The sequence below is a fragment of the Etheostoma cragini genome, chromosome 23, assembly GCF_013103735.1.
Source record: "Etheostoma cragini isolate CJK2018 chromosome 23, CSU_Ecrag_1.0, whole genome shotgun sequence".
NCBI lineage: Eukaryota > Metazoa > Chordata > Actinopteri > Perciformes > Percidae > Etheostoma > Etheostoma cragini.
The window spans coordinates 17,966,710-17,984,209 of record NC_048429.1 but is presented as its reverse complement, the minus strand read 5'-3'; the positions used below and the strand labels follow the sequence as shown (position 1 = coordinate 17,984,209).

Here is a 17,500-nt window from a genome sequence, read left to right as displayed (position 1 = left end):
ACAGAGAGAGTTGTGTGGAGCTGTTGTCTTAGTTAACTTTGTAGCATCTCATTTGGCAATGGATTGAATGTAACGGACGTTCATCATTATCAAAAAGTTATGCTCTAAATCTTCAACCAAAGAACTACTAAATGTAGGGATTCTTTTTCTACTAAAGTAAAAACACTGAAAATTGTATCTACCACTTTTACTTGCCAGAAAAAGTGCCAGCAAGTTTTGTGTGAGCAAGAAATTGGCATGGTTTCAATGTACACGAGAATTAGATTTTGAAAATGTATTTCTAAAATGGTCCCTCACTCACTGGGCTTCCTTTGCCATTAATTTGTTGATGCTGCAGGTTCATTTTGGCCGCTGGCTGATTGAGGGCAGCCCCTTTGTGATCCTATTCGACATTGGCTCTGCAGCCTGGAACTTGGACCGCTGGAAGGGGGACCTGTGGGACACCTGCAGCATAGGCCTGCCCTACCACGACCGAGAGGCCAACGACTCGCTCATCCTGGGATCCCTGATCACCTGGTTCTTCAAAGAGGTGAGCTGGTGTTAAGCCTGTTGTTCAGCACACTGCTTATCAGTCAGTTCCCTCCTGCTACCGTTTGTTACTACAAACTAACAGTAACAAATACAAACATGTGAAATTGCCTGGTGCAGCTTTAAATTAGTATATACAGTAGAATATGAACTTATAGGTAAACACTTGGAATTTCCAACTCAGATTAATCTTTTGTTCTCCAGTTGACAGACCAGCTGGGAGACAAGCCCAATGTCATTGGTCATTTCCATGAGTGGCAGGCAGGTCCAGGGGTTATTCTCTCCCGCTGCCGCAAGATTCCCATGGCAACGGTCTTCACTACACATGCCACCCTGCTGGGACGATATCTCTGTGCCGGGAATGCTGACTTTTACAACAACCTGGACAAGGTGAGAGGTCAGAAGGGTTGGTCATGACACATGCTGTCACTGCTGAAAACAACACTGTAACAAATATGGACACAAAACAGACAGTTGTCACATTATTAATGTAGATGATGATTCAGATCCTGCATTCATTTTCTCATATGCCCCATTCTGACCTGGTTGTAAAATTGTATCCAAGTGATTGGCTCTAGGTACAGGTGACAACTCACATGTCATGGCCAACACATTGAGATCTAATCACTCAGACTACATTCTCATAGCAGTGAGAACGGAAATGTGTCCTGAGACACATTAAGGACTGCCTACTCAACTGTGAGTGTAACTACTACTCATTCAACTACGTTATTCAAGTATTTTTTTATTGCCAAAGAAACCACTGAGAGTGCATTGTGTGTTTTGGAAGATCATTCTGTCCGTGATGTAGCCAAGGCTTTCTTCTAGTGCTGTCTGCAGCTCTTGGTCTGCAGCGCTGTTGTAATAGTAAGCAGCTATAGAACTTCAAACCACACTGGTTCTGTTAAAAGCTACAAACGTTAATGTCCTTACATGGTGGTGCAATAACTTATATTAATTTTAGTGGTTCTATGAAAATACCATAAAGTTGCTGTGTTATGCTACTGTACTTGATGGGTACTTTTAGGTGACAGGATATACACACAATTAATGTATTCATTAGCATTTAGGCCATGCGTTTCTGAGGGGAAGTCTGGAGTTTGTGTTTAAGTCTCGTCTCCATCGTTACTGGACCCTGAAAATTGTAGCTCTTGCAGCTTGCGTGTTGCAATAAAACCTGGTTTTGTGGCTGTAAAACTATTTTCAAAATCAAAGGCTGAAAGAAAAACTCAAAGGATGAAGGATTGAAATCAGCAGCAAGGATCCAAACATCTTGTATAACAAAATGATTTGAGTGAGTTGACTTTGTGTACGTCTTTGAAGCCAGCATCACGTAGTTAATGAGTGCAAAAATGATTTCCTCATTGGTTACAATTGTTGGTCCTGATGGGGGCTGCTGGTTGGAAATGGGTATCTTCCACATTCCAGGAACTATCACAAAGACACCTGTTTTCATCAAGTTTTGACATGGTCCAGAAGGTTAGAAACTACTCTCAATAAAAAATACAAATATGATCCACTTTCTACCTTTTACTAAAGCCAGAAAGGGTTTTCTCATACTGCTTATGTGATTTACCATGAGTGAATATCACATATGGACATTGAGATTTTCCATAAATGTCAACTTGTCCCTATGAACAACATATTAAAGTCAACAAACCGTGACAACAGCAATGTGCATTTAATTTGGGATGCATGCACACTTGAACAATTTGTAACTTGAACACACACACAAACACACACACACATAAATTCATGATTCATTTTCACTTTCAAAGGTTCATGCCAAAAATTGCAGCTATTTACTGCCTCTTAGTGTATCATTAGTGATGTTTAGCTGTGTGTGGAGGGGTCAGTGTGATGTTCGTAATTGGCTCTGTTCTGCTCACGTTCTGAAAGGTCAGCATTGAGCTAAAGGCCACTCACTGGCTGAATGGATTATTGACAGACACAGTGTTAGTAACCTACAACCGGATAAGGAGGTCCAGAGGAAATTAATATCCATTCTATCGATGGAATTACATCAATATGCATTTTCAGTTTTGTTGACTGTTACACACTATGCAGCCAAAATAGAGGAAACAACAAGCCCATGGACCCAGAGACGTGTATTAAGTAATAGAAATACATATTGCAAATGAAATAAACATAAATAGGTAAAATAAATTATTAGTTCAAATGAAAATGGTTTAAAAAAAATAAATAAATGAATCTTAATCTTTTTTTGTTATGTTTAGTAGTTGTATCCTCTTTGCTTGTGTGGCAGTGGTTGGGATTAGTTTGACAACGCTACCTGGGGAATTTTACCCCCAGGAAAATTACTTTCAGATTCAAAAAGGTCCTACAGGTTAGAAAACACTTAACTGGAGACGTGATTCCAAAAATAGATTAACATTTTATTAACAATACATTCTCTTTCTTTAACCCTCATCTTGTCTTCCCTTCAAAATTGAAAATCAATACTTTTGTTAACAAAAAGTTACGTTTTTCTACACTTGACACTATTTTTCAATTTTTCTAATTTTTTTTGGAAGTTTTTGACAGTAGGTGACACTAACATTAACTCTAGTTTTACGGTTATTATTGGAATTTATGGTCAATAATCCTCATATATAGGAAATTATACCTAATGTTTGAGTTAGAAAAGCAAAAATTAGGAGTTATATAGACCACAATTAAAGGAATGTATGTTGATGGATAATCAGACTAGAATCTGTCAACTTTTACTCAACACTATTTCAAAACAACTTCAATTTCTTTTTTTCAAATGTTATAAAAGGGAATAAGACGCCCCAAAATTAATGAAAGTAGAGATTTGTACTTGCCGAAGAGCATCGTGTGGAATCAATCATGTTATTTGGGGTAATTATAATTGGGTAGTGAAAAACATTATTAGAGGAAAACGAGTCCATTTGACCCGAGGACAACATGAGGGTTAAAATGGCAGACAGGTAAGCAGGGCTTAGTTTGTGATTCTAAAATTCTAAAGCTGTTCTAATGAACCATTCATAAATATACTGTTGCATAAAAAAGCAATGCACTGTTAGTCGTATGTATCCATGTCTTTATTGCAGTATGCACCACTTTGACTACAGCTGTGAATTACCGCTCTGGTTTGCGAAGTGGAGGTCAGGGTGGATGGGTTGGTTTTAAAACACAGAACTTTCAACTGGAGGAGCGGAGTTTGTGTCCAAGGGACAACACAAGACTTTCATCTAAGAAACACACTACTTAAGGGGACTGGTGTTTTAATTCAAACCACTCTTTTTTAATTTTTTTTATCCTAACTTGTCATTTTGCTGTCTTAACTGTTGTCACTGCATAACGGTCACATTTGTCGGCTAAACTCAACTGCAAAAGCCGTTCAAAGGACCGGAAAGGATCTCACTGTGCTTGGTACCCGGCTCACAGCAACCTGTCATGTGACTGGTCATCACGTGACCAGTTGGCGGTTGTTGTAATTCCGTGGGATATCATATGAATTGGTGTGACTGTTTTTGTACAATATCATGTTAATGAGAATTCTGTGGTAATTCTACACACCACACATGACCACTACACACCATCCAAATGACACAGTGTTCTTTAGTAAGGGATAAGTAAAAGGACACCATCCTATCATCCTTCCACCCACTTATTGCTGATTCACATTGTACGCGGCATGCGTTGCGCTCGCCCCTAGGTTGCGTCCTATTCCCAATTTATGTTTTTTTTGCTTGCCTCCAGTCTCAGAGCAAAATGGGCAAGACCTTTTTACATTTACTTCATACATGTGCTAATATTTGGCTGCATGTTACGTCTGCGTCTGGTGTTTACATCAGACGTGCAGTACGTGCGTCAGGGTTAGGGATATACAGCAATTCCAGTAGCGATGTAGTGGAGAAGATGTTTCGGTCTTTGAACCAAAAGAAAGCCTTGGCACTTGCCCTGGTTGTAAGGCTATATGGAGGAAGGCGGCAACAAGAAGGGTGTTGGTGCAAAACACAAATACATAAGTAAAAGGTTTGCCGTTATTGCAGTTGGGAATAATAAAGCTAGGCTATAAGTCTAAATGCATACATTCATCATCATTCATTCATACTCTGAAAAGAGCTTTGTTTAATGCATACAGTATGTGCAAGTAATTCCTCCAAAACTGGAGCGTACACATTTGGAAATGGATTGTTATTCTGTGTAAAAGCCATATACCTACAGATGTAACTACATGTTCACCTTCAATGAAAATGAACATGACTTGTGTCAATCAGTCAAAACATATTTTACATCATATTGACATACTAACACAAATATATTCTCAGCAGATCAGAGATGACAATGTGTAACTTTGTCACATAGGAAATAGTGCTCCCTGTCATGTGCATTGTTCATTACACTATACATACAGAATGGACTGTTAAATATGTATGATGAATGAATGAGACGGGACGCCATGGGCTAGCTTCACAACAACTCTTTACTGTCCGACAACCCGGGAACCCCCCCCCCCCATTGCATTATGGGTACTGTAGTCTTTACCGCTACACCTCCTCTTTTTAGCTCAGCAATAGGCTTTTAAACATAAACCATACTTTTAACTTAACTGTGTAGGTTTCTTTCCATTGATTACTTATCTAATTTATTTAAACACTTAGAAACAGTATTACCTGTTAAACAGATCAACTTTACACATTCACATGAACTTTTAACTCATAAATCAAGTCTCTCAGGAGCCTTTGAAACTCTGCCTGCTCTAATTACTGTTGGTTGTTCAGGAGGATTCCCTGTGGCTCTAAGGTGGATTCTGTTCCTTCTTAGAACGCCCCTGTCAGTCTCTACCAAGTATGACCTTGGCGTATTGGCGGTTCTCAATACAGTTCCTGGAGCTTCATCTGTGGTAATCCACACTTTTTGACCAGAGGTAAGTTCTGGAAGTGTTCTGGCTCGGTGGTGGAGGTTGTAGTGTGCAGCTTGCTTACGCCTCCCTTCCTCATCCTTCCTGCAAAAAGCCTGTAACTCAGGCCACTTAGGATCCAGTTTACTTGAAGACTGGGGAAGTGATGTACGCAGATTTCTCCCCATCAGTAACTGCGCTGGTGAGAATCCATGCTCCAATAGTGTGGCTCTGTAAGCCAATAACGCCTTGACATGGTCAGTGTCTTTTTTCCAAAGGCTCTTAAGCGTCTGGACAGCATGTTCTGCCTCGCCGTTTGCTTGTGGGTAATGAGGACTGCTTGTTATGTGGGTGAAGCCACTCTCCTGTGCGAAGGTTCTGAATGTTTCTGACCAGAACTGTGGCCCATTGTCGGATACTACAGTCTCTGGATATCCATGACGGGCAAAAGCCTCCTTCCCAGCTTGAATGGTTGCCTCAGCTGATGTGACCCTGAGCTCTGCTACCTCAATGTAACGAGAAAAGTAGTCCACAATAAGCAGGTACGTCTTTTTTGACCATTCAAACAGGTCCATCCCCACTTTTTGCCACGGCCGTGGGACTGCGGTCTGGATTAGTGGCTCTCTGTACTGTGTTCTGTGTCTTTGGCATGTTTCACATTTATCCACTTTCTCTCGGATCTGTGCAGAGATACACGGCCACCATACTGATTCCTGAGCTCTGGCGCGGCATTTGGAGATGTCCTGATGACCTTCATGGAGTTTATTCATTATGTCCCCTCTGAGTACCTGAGGTATAACAAGTCTCTCCCCTTTCATGAGAAGGTCTCCTGCAAGATGCAGCTCCATTCTAACCTGCCAATAGGGTGCCACATCTGGTCTCAATCCACATTTCTCTGGCCACTCTGTTAGACAGTAGTGTGCCACTGTTTTGCATGTTTCATCTGTTTGTTGCGTTTGTTTGATTTCCTCCAACCGCTTATCTGTAGCAGGGAGTGAAGACACAACCGCACCCACAAACACCTGGACCTCTTTCTCCAGTTGTAGGTCGTCGGAGGACGGCTTGTCTCTCAGTGGAGCTCTTTACAATGTGTCTGCAGTGATAAGGCTTTTACCTGGGACATGGACTATGTCATAGTCGTATCTCAAAAGTCAGAACCCTGGGTGGCAGATCATCCAAACCTCTGGTGCTCAACAGTGAAACGAGGGGTTTATGGTCTGTTAGTAGCGTGAAGTCCGGACCCTGTACATAAGAGTTTAGTCTTTCACACGCCCATGTCACTGCTAGAGCCTCTTTCTCGATCTGGGCATAGCGTTTCTCTGTGTCCTTCAGCCCTCTTAAGATGTATGTCACAGGCTGCCAGGAGTCATCTGTCTGTTTCTGTGTGAGAACAGCCCCTATGCCGTATGCTGATGAATCTGCTGCTACTCTTGTTTCTGCTGTGTTTGAATACTGAGCAAGTGCTTTTTTTGGGCTCAGTTCTTCTTTCAGCTTTTGAAAAGCTCTCTGTTGATGTACACCCCAGATCCACTCATTTTTCTCTCTCAGTAAGTCTTTTAATGGTGTGGTGAAGGTGGCCAACTGTGGCACAAACTTGGCTAGATAGTTTGCCATGCCCATCAGACGGCGCACATCTTCCACGCTTGTCGGCTCTGGCATCTGTTGGATCGCTTTAACTGTGTTCGGATCTTGTTCAATGCCTTTTGCCGATATTTTGTGACCGACAAAAATGATGTGCTCTTTAGCAAACTCACACTTCTCATTTAGTGTGAGGCCTTTGTCCTGCATCTTCTGGAGCACAAAGCAGGTTCACTATCTTGGTATTAACAATGGCGTAAGGACTTATCAGTTTGATGGATCATTCATGTAAGTTCTTGCTTTGGACACAACCAAACATTTACAGAAATAAACACACTTTTGCAGGTCAGTCACTATGCGGTGTGGTTCACACCAATTGTTTTAAGAACTGCACTCACTGTTATCCAAATGCAAATTATGATTTGACAAATGCACCAAAGTAACTGAGAAAAAATGTAAGGTTACATAGTTAATAGCTGATTGTATTTCAGTGGAGACATGGCCCTGTTGATTTCACATAGCTAAAACAAACCTGAATGATTTAAGTTAAGAGGCTACAATAAGATACACATCTGGCATGCCTATTATGGTGGACATCTGCACCACAGCATAGTTTTGCATCCAAGGTCTCTGTGCAACCTCAAACTTGTGTCGTAGAGCTCTGGGAGATTGCTGACGGCCAAATTCAACCTCTCCATGTTCAGTTTGGGTACACATGTATTCTGTGTTTACTTAATTTTTTTTTTTTTCTTTTCAGAACCGTGAATGCACGTCACAGCGTATGTCAAAGTTGAACCATGTTGAACTTTGACTGCAAAATGCAGGCCAGTTCTTGAGGGAACTATCACTAGATACCACTATCTAAAGGGACCAGTAAAGGGAGCGGTGTAGTGTCAGAGATCTTGGGTAGGTTGAAGACCAGTCAAACTGCTTCTTTTTCAATAAGCTGCAGGCGTCAGTTGTCACTTGCAGGCAGGCCAGCTAGGAGGGAATTGCAGTAGTCTGGACAGGAGATGACTAGACCCAGAACCAGAGCCACTTTCTGAGTTAGAAGGGGACATATCCTTCTGATGTTGTGCAGCATGTATCTACACCATTGCGTCGTGGCAGCGATTCAATTCCACTCAATAAGAAAGAGCTGTCTCAAGACACTTGACAGAGTAGGTCTAGACCACACTCTATAATTTACAAAGACCCATCGATTCCAGTAATTCCCTCAAAAGAAAGCATTTAATGCTACAGTGGTGAGGAAAAACTCCCTTTTAGGGAGAAACCTTGGGTGGTGGGGAAACACTCTTCAGGGAGAAACCTTGGACAGACCCAGGCTCTTGGTAGGCGGTGTCTGACGGTGCCAGTTGGGGGTGTGATGAACAGTGGCAATAAGAGTCACAATCAAAAGAATGGAGCTATGACTAGAAATTGTTCATGGTGTAGCTGAACACTGCCGGGCGTCACAGGATGTAGTTGGACATAGCAGGGTGTAGCAGGACATAGCAGGACCGTGGCGACAGCTGAAACCATGATTTAGATTCTACCCTAATCCAAGGAAAACTGCTTGGCGACAGAGAACCTAAGGGCTCCGGGGAATAAGCTCCCCAGAGCTAAGTTAGTAACGAGCATTTCTGGGACATGGATGCACACAAATGGAAAGGGAGCTCAGTGTGTCAAAGGAAGGAAGTCCCCCGGCAGTCTAAAACTTTAAAAATTAAAATAAAGGGTTGAGAGAGGAGTCTGCCAAAAAGGCGTGCCGTGTCTGCAGTTATACTCCTTCCCCCACCGGTTGATACCCTTCCCATCTCTGTGCATGCTGTAACTCTGTCTGACTAGCCTCGCAAAGATCCTGCAGGTAACTGGTTACAACTAACTACTGCTCCCAATAAGTGATAAAATAACATTAACATGTTCCTTTTTACATGTTGTGATTTGTATAGTTACCGGGTGTATAAATAACAAGGTCACGTGAGACACAGCCATATTCCAACCGCATACTAACTGGGAACTGTATTTTCGGAAAGACCGACTATAAATCCAGGGAACGGTTAAAAATAAAGGAAAACTGGACTTGGTTAAAGGTGCTCTGAAGATTTTTTGTCTCTCATTCAAGATACTTCTGTTGTTTTGACTTAACAGGGAAACCCAGCTATTTAACCCATGTGGGTTTAACAATTTGTTAGTGTCTGTAAAAATTTACAATGAAAAACTTAATGTTCATGCTTTCAGTACTTCAATAAGTTTTTATTAATTCTACACTGAACCTGAAAGGTTAGAGCATAATTCCTCCTTACACTGTGTGTGTGTGTGTGTGTGTGTGTGTGTGTGTGTGTGTGTGTGTGTGTGTGTGTGTGTGTTGCAGTTTAACGTGGACAAAGAGGCGGGTGAGAGGCAGATCTACCATCGTTACTGCCTGGAGAGAGCAGCGGCCCACTGTGCTCATGTCTTCACCACAGTTTCCCAGATCACGGCTGTGGAAGCCAGCCACATCCTGCACAGGATGCCAGGTGGGGAAGCCTTCGGAGGCTGCCTTTATGGACAGATTGTGTCACTCCGATGCGACAAAGGCTGTCCCATTTAATTTTAAACGCATCTTCATATGCGTTTCACAAATGCGGCATCCCTATACAGAATTCAGAGGACCCAGTAAAATAATATAAAGTAAAAGAATAGGCAAACACTAACAACCAATACATGGATATTTTTTTTTAACAATTTTTGTCTGCTATTTCACTATTAAATTCACTTCTGAGAATTTTTTAGGTGAGAAATTAACTGTAAGCTTGCTTTCCATACACGTCAAACTAATTATCTAAAGTTCAGCATAAAGATTCAAGCGAGTTAGCTGGTGAAAGCGTGTTTCTATCAAACGGCTTTAAAGCAAATAAAAACCTGGGCGTAATGATGTCACATCCTGTTTTGCGGTCAAATTATTAGTGCTTCCATTCATTTTTGCACTGAATCGCAAAACCATCATGCTGATATTTTTGAACAAAGCTTTGCCAGACAAAATTAATCGCGACATCAGCCTACAAATGAGTCATGTTGCACAAGATGTAGTTCTTATGTGCCAGTCGATGACATATCAAGCTATAATAATAATACAAATAATAATAATAATAATAATAATAATAATAATAATAATAATGAATTGGCCCATCCCTTGACACAGATAAGCCATGGCCCTCCGGTTCCAATTGAGAAGCGTATTACAATTGCACTCTACAAACTGGCTACATGGGCAGAGTACAAAGTGGTAGTAAAATAATGGCAGTGTTGTGTTCAATTAGTGAGGTGATTGATTCTGTGAAGAAACAGGTGTTAATTACGGCCCATATTTAAGGAAGGAAGGATGCAAATGTTGTGCGTGCTGGTGTAAGGTTTAGAAGTGGAGTTAATTTATATTTGGAAAGTTGTGAGTCTCATAATTCAATGTAATTTATATTTGAGTTAATTAGAAATGTTATTACAATGTTTAGTCAGTTAATCATTTACATATTTATGTTACACAGTTATTAGTTACATATTTACATGTTTATATATTTAACAGTCAGAATATTCTGCCTCTCTGATTTCCTCACGTTTACCTTGGTTTAAGTTCTCGCCTCTGATTGGTCAGTGCAGTCACATGGAAGGTGGGGGAACGAGGAAGTGTTGTTATGTGTGTTCAGTAAAAGTACAGTACGGAGAAGTTATCTGTCTCCATCTTGCTGTTTACTCCCATAAAGAGTGATCCACCACCACGTTTCGAACCCTCACGTTACGTGGTTTATAATGCATTTCACACTGAAATACTCTGCAAAATGGGTCGTTCCAGACATTTCTCTGAGGAACAGCGGACTTTGATTAAAAAATTGATTGGAGAGGGGTAAACTTATAAAGAACTGAAGAAAATTATAGGGTGCTCAGCCAAAATGATTTAAAATGCCTTGAAATGGCATCCAAAGCATTAACAACGTGGGAAAAAACAGTCAACTACCATTTGAATGGATGGAAGAATAGCCAAAATTAAATAAATTAAAATTAAATTAAATAATTTGTTTATTAGTCCCCAATGGGGAAATTACTACACTACGCTCTGTGTACACACTTTTTTTTTGTTAGTACTCACACACAGGCCTGAAATATACACATGCTCAGGACCTATACATGCACTATACATGGAGAGATGTCAGTGTGAGTGGGTTGCCAGCTGAACCAACGCCCTGAGCGGTGGGGGGGTACGGTGCCTTGCTCAAGAGCACCTGGCAGTGCCCAGGAGGTGAACTGGCATCTCTCAGCCACCGATCCACGCTCCCAACTTTTTGGTCCATACGGGGACTTGAACCAGGTTCCCTCCGGTTCCCAACCCAACTCCCTACGGACTGAGCTACTGCCAGCCCAAAATGGCAAAGGCTCCAGCAATGATCAGCTCCAGAAAAATCCAAGAAGACTTAAAGTTACCTCTGAGTACTGTTACAATCATGGTGAAGGCTATTTGAAGCCAAGCTGTCAGCTAGGAGCCCCCGCAAAGTCCCATTGCTGGAAAAAATACATGTACTGAAAAGGTTGAATTCTAAAGGAACCATTGACTGGCCAAAAGAGAAATTACCCAAAACACACCATTAAGCGAGCAAAGTCTTGGTTCCAGATGAACCAGATGGAGTTGCCAGCCCAATCCCCGGACCTCAATCCCAGAGAACACTTGTGGGGTGACATGTAAACCCAGTAATGCTGAGGAATTGTGGGATGTATTTCAATCATCCTGGGCTGGAATACCTGTTCACAGGTGCCAGATGTTGGTTGACTCCATGCAACACAGATGTGAAGCAGTTCTCAGAAATAATGGTTATGCAACTAAATATTAGTGCAGTGATTTAAAGAAAGCAAACCCATGACACATTGTTCAGTAAATACAGTAAATGTTTGAATGTAAATGTAAAGGAAAAATGCAAATACTATTTTTTTTGAACAGCTTAATATTGCTTTTTCTTCATTCTGTAAAGGTAGAACACAAACTTGATAAATACTGGTCATGTTTTGATTTGAAATTGAATGTGCAGTTTTCCCAATGCATTCAAATTATGGAATTAAAAGCTATTTTAAGGATTTTGAGCATAATTCCCTTTTTTTAACACACTGCTATTATTATAGCGGTTTATGCAGGGTGTTTTTGGATCTAAATTCCCGGTAAAGAAAGCAAGTCCGTTATGTTAGCTCCGTCTAACATCTCTGGCAGACCGACCCCTGCTGGGTGATGGAAAAGACCTCAATAACTGTGCATGTCATTTCCCCCCAGGAATTTTGCCCCAGACACCCAGGGCTCTCATGGTCATCTGCTTACTATAAGTATTTATTGGACACAGTAATAGTAGGCCTATATATTAGAAGGATACAACCTTGCGATGAATCATCTCATTTTCAAGGGGGTCCTTAAATCAGCCCGACTAACATTGAAGTTCATGAAATGTTATGGTCCCCAGAGGATAAATGAGAGATTCTCGCTGACCTCCAGCACCACCATGAGGACACGCAATTATATAATTGTCCATTACTGTACTGTTGAGAAGATTGCCTGGGGACGGAAGCTTGTTACCATAAGCCCATAGAAACAACTAATTCGGTTCAAGTGGATCCCATTTGATACACATACCATGTACCACCACAAATTTGCATTTTCCTTTCAGGTGATTAGGCTCTATAAGCTAATAGATACATGCCAGAAGATTCATCCATTATTATTTCCATGCAATATTCTTAATGGTTGGACCAACCGTAGCTCGTTCCCACCACTGTTTATGACAACGGTTATGACGGGGTCTTTGGTGTTAAAACAATAGGCCAGCCACTGTCAGCCAACCTTGTGGGCGAGTATAAATAATGTGGACTTGGTGGGCCTCCTGGTCTCAATATTCATGGTCCCCTGGTGGGACCGGGCCTGTACCGAGTATTCTTCTCGGTCGGTTCTTCCTCTGGCTCCTTTTTCTTCTGCTTTTCTGTGAATAGATAATTTCGTGGAAAGCAATCTTTTGTACAAATCTAGTTATGTCAGGCTCTAGAATACACTGAGATGGTCTCTTATGCATGCGCCATATGTGGGAGCAGGCATGGATCGTCACGCGTAGTAACTATTTACATCTCTCAGGTATGCCATTTGCATTCATGGCCCAGCATCCACCCAGTTCAGTTTAGCATGTTCACATATCTTGGTTAGTTTGCCTTTGATACTCCCATTTACACTCCCCGCCATCACCTGAGATTGTGGATGGCGCACACACCCTTGTCTTTGTATAATTCCTAGCTTCTGATAAAGGCCTCAAATCATTGATTTATCTACAAACACTCTCATTTATGATGCTCGTAATCCCAAATCTATCACTTTTTCAACGTCGATTTTATCTTTAGAGTTTGACCTTAATACTAACATGTACCTTTTGTCTAGAATTTAAGTAGTTTTTTGTTTTTTTTATACGCACTTCCCTAGTATTGTTAGGTCTGCTGCTTGCAGCGCTCTGTCTCTGATCTCCTCTTACCCTCGATCTTTCCTTATTTGGAGGAGTGTGCTTGAGTCAGCGTTCCAGCTGCAGCTCATCTACTCTAATCATCTCTGCTTCAAATACCCGGTCAACCTACCACTCTTCGTCAGATTATAATCAAGATGACCACTTCCGTAAACCTGACTCCTGCTGCCACTTCACTCCTGCTATCCACCACTCCTGCTCTCCACACTGGATCTGTGGATCATTGGACATGGACCCTCAGAAAACCAGTACCACACACGCTCTGTACCCCGGATTCCCATTGGATTTTGGACTTGGCTTTTCCCTGTTGCATCCCCTAACTTTGACATTGGAATAAACCTGTTAAACTATCATTTTGTCTCCGTGTTGTCTGCATTTGGGTTCAACCTAGTTCCACACTTAACAGTATGATCTGACCTCAACATGAACTCAGCAGACAATAACGTTGAGACCACACCTGATATCAATCAGTTACGGACTACCCTAGCCACTCAAGTAATTTCAGACAATAGTCAGATGTTCCTCCCCCGTTCAGGAAATACCAGCCGCCTCTTTGCGTGTTTTCTCCGCTCCACCTTCTCAGGTCAAAGAGCCTTTTGTTCCTGCTCCCGAGCATTATACTGGCAATATGGGTGTCTGTGGGGAGTTTTTGGTACAATGTTTGTTAGTGTTTGAGCAATAGCCCCTCTCCTATGCCACTTACAGGTCCCGCATTGCGTACCTCATCAACTCCACTACCAGTTCTGCCCGTTCTTGGGCATCAGCTGTCTGGGAGAGTTAGTCAGCTGTGTGCAACTCATACGCTGCTTTCATTTCAGAGATGCAAAAAGTGTTCGACCACCCTGTACGTGGTAAAGAGGCTGCTAAACGTGATAGATAGATGTTGATCCCCCAAAAATGGGAAATTACGGTGTTACAGCAGCATATAGGAAAAAATATACATACATAAAACATACATGAAATGATAATAATAATAAAATATAAGAATATAAGAACAAATATTTAAATATATACAGGATGGGGGGGAAAAAATGTGCAACTGCTTAAGTAATATGCTAAATGAATGCTCGAATGTAAATGAACCAATTGTGCAGGTTGCCCTCATTGCAATATTGTGGTGTCTAAAAGTCTCATCTAGCACCCAGTGATTAAAGAGTTTAAGTTAAAGAGTTTTATTGCCTGTGGTAGGAATGAATTCCTGTAGCGGTCCGTGCGCCATTTAAACTGTTGGAGCCTCTTAGAGAAGCTGCTCCTCTGTTGGATAAATGTTGGGTGGAGAGGGTGGTCAGGGTTATCCATGATAGCTAAGTTTGTTCGGTGACCTCCTCTCCACCACAGCTTCAAAAGAGTCCAGTTTGCAGCCAATCACGGAGCCAGCCTTCCTGATTAGTTTGTTCAGTCTGTTTGTGTTGCTGACTCCGATGCTGCTGCCCCAGCAGATGGCGTAGGAGAACAGAGCACTGGCCACAACAGACTGGTAGAATATCTCCAACATCCTGCTGCACACACTGGAGGATCTCAGCCTCGTCAGGAAATAGTCTGCTCATCCCCTTCTTGTAAACAGCAGTGCTGTTGACCTTCCAGTTCAGCCTGCTGTCGATGTTGACACCCAGGTATCTGTACTCCTCCACCATGTCCAAGTCACTTCCCAGTATGAATAGGGGCTGCGGAGCCGTTCCCTTTCTCCTGAAGTCAATCCCCATCTCTCTGGTCCTATCCACGTTCATCAGCAGGTGATTATTACAGTGGCGCCACCGCCATCCAGGTAAAAATGAGCTCGCTGCAGAAGATAGATGACAGCGTCGTACACTCCCAGACAAGACTGGTAGGCATACTGTAGAGGGTCCAGAGAAGAACTCCCCTGCGGCCTCAGCTAGGCCAAGTTCAGCCTCTCCAGCACCTTCATTTCAATTCAATTTCAATTTTCAATATTATTTATAGTATCGATTCATAACAAGTTATCTTGAGACACTTTACAGATAGAGGAGGTCTGGACCACACTCCAGAATTTACAGTGACCCAACAGTTCTAGTACTTTCCTCCAGAGCAAGCAACAGTGGCGAGGAAAAACTTCCTTTTAGGCAGAAACCTCGGACAGACCCAGGCTCTTAGTAGGCGGTGTCTGACGGGCCGGTTGGGGTTTAGAATGAAGAGTGGAAATAACAAAAAGCATGTTTTTTGGGATGTTACAGCCACTAGGCGGTAGTCCTTAAGGCCAGATGGAGTCGACTTCTTGGGGACCGGGACAAGGCAGGACGTCTGCAGGCTTAGGCTCAGGTTGAAGAGGCACTGGAGAACACCAGACAGCTGGCTGGCGCAGGTCTTCAGGACCCTGTGGCTGATGCCGTCCGGGCCAGCAGCCTTGCGCTGGTGTAGCCTCTCCAGCTGTCTCTTCACATGGCCAGGTGTGAATGTAAAGCGGGGGGGGGGGGGGGGGGGGGGGGGGGGGGGGGGGGGGGGGGGGGGGGGGGGTGCTTGAAGTGTCGGTGGGGGGAGGGGAAATGTGCTGTAGTGGTGGTGGGGGGAGTGGGCTGACTGCAGGAGGGCCGACTACAGGGGAGTGAGGAGGGAGGTGTCGGAACAAAAGAGGGTGGGGATCACCCAGCGTGGCAGGGATGGCAGTTGAGTTTCAGGCAGCAGTGAGTGGTTGGAATGATGAGGCATTGCAAGGTGTGTTCATGAATGCTTTATCAGAAACTCTGAAAGATGAAATAGTGTCACATGAGTCTGAGACATTGGATAACCTGGTCTCGCTCGCAATCAGATTGGATAACCGGGTTCGGGAGCGCCGCTGTGAGAGGAATGTCTGTGCTAGATCACCTGTCTATTGTCAAACAACTCTTCCCTGCCGCTTCACAATGAAGATTGGCTTACTTAGCTTAACAATTGGACATTGTATCTCTTGACGGTCCACTGCAAGCTAAAGGTCTTCATGGACAACTAATGACGTACCTGTGCCTCCATGTGGCTGGAAATCAAGAGAGGATCTGATTGCATATCATTGACAGTCCTCGGACGCCCTTAGTTCTTGGAATTCCGTGGTTGATCAAACACAATCAACACATCGACTGGGTTATGGGTAAAATTGTTTCTTGGAGCATATTTTGTCACACTGTTTGCATTCTGCTCAAACCCCTGTCAGTACAGAACCTCAAACCACACCGGAGTCTGTGGATCTCTCAGCTCTTCCTGAAATATATCATGATCTGGCATCTGTTTTCTGCAAACACAAAGCCTTCAGCCTCACCGGCCATATGTCTGCGCCATTTATCTACAGCCTGACACCCCTTATCCCAACAGTCGTCTGTACAATCTCTCCTTCCCGGTGACTGAGGCGATGGAGGTTTACAATCGGGACTCTCTGGCAGCCGTAATCATTCGTCCATCTTCATCACAAGTAGGAGCGGGATTCTTTTTTGTTAAATGATAAGACCCTCCGATCCTGTATTGATTATCGTGGTCTCAAGAATACTATCAAAAACAAAGACTCTCTGCCATTAATAAGTTCTGCTTTTCCCCCTCTACACGGCGCTTTTATCTTCACTAAACTGGACCTACAAAACGCATGCCATCTGGTATTTACCCGGAAAGGAGATGAATGGAAGACAGCCTTTAACACACCCTTTGGACATTTTGCATATCTAGTGATGCTGTTTGGGTTGTCTAATGCACCCGCAGTGTTCCAGGCACTAATTAATGATATCCTTCGTGACATGCTTGATTGTTTTGTTTTTGTTTATCTGGATGACATCCTGATATATTCCCGAGATCTTGAGGATCAGAACACTATAATCTATCACATATTTCGAAAAGGCATACAAACAGCTGCTTCTTAACAGTTACACTTGCACACATTAAAACATTTTGTTTATGTATTGTCCAAGCCTTGTTTGCACTGACTGTATTTGTTCAGCCCTTCAGATGTTTTGTATAAATGTCTTTGTCCTTATGTAACTCCATCCATCCATCTTCGACCGCTTATCCGGTATCGGGTTGCGGGGGCAGCAGCTCCAGCAGGGGACCCCAAACTTCC

General features: G+C 42.7%; 1 protein-coding gene and 1 long non-coding RNA gene across 2 annotated transcripts in view; one reads left to right on the top strand and one right to left on the bottom strand.

Moving 5' to 3' along the window:
- The window catches only part of gys2 (glycogen synthase 2), a 48,961-nt gene that overhangs the window by 6,563 nt on the left and 24,898 nt on the right, over window positions 1-17,500 (top strand). The window contains exons 3-5 of the mRNA XM_034863187.1: window positions 338-529; window positions 733-918; window positions 9,330-9,474. Coding sequence (XP_034719078.1) covers window positions 338-529; window positions 733-918; window positions 9,330-9,474 — 523 coding nt within the window. The remainder of the gene's footprint in view (window positions 1-337; window positions 530-732; window positions 919-9,329; window positions 9,475-17,500) is intronic.
- Window positions 13,913-17,500, bottom strand: part of LOC117938563 — a 16,551-nt gene continuing 12,963 nt past the window's right edge. Inside the window, exon 3 of the long non-coding RNA XR_004655427.1 lies at window positions 13,913-13,924. This is a non-coding gene — a long non-coding RNA (uncharacterized LOC117938563). The remainder of the gene's footprint in view (window positions 13,925-17,500) is intronic.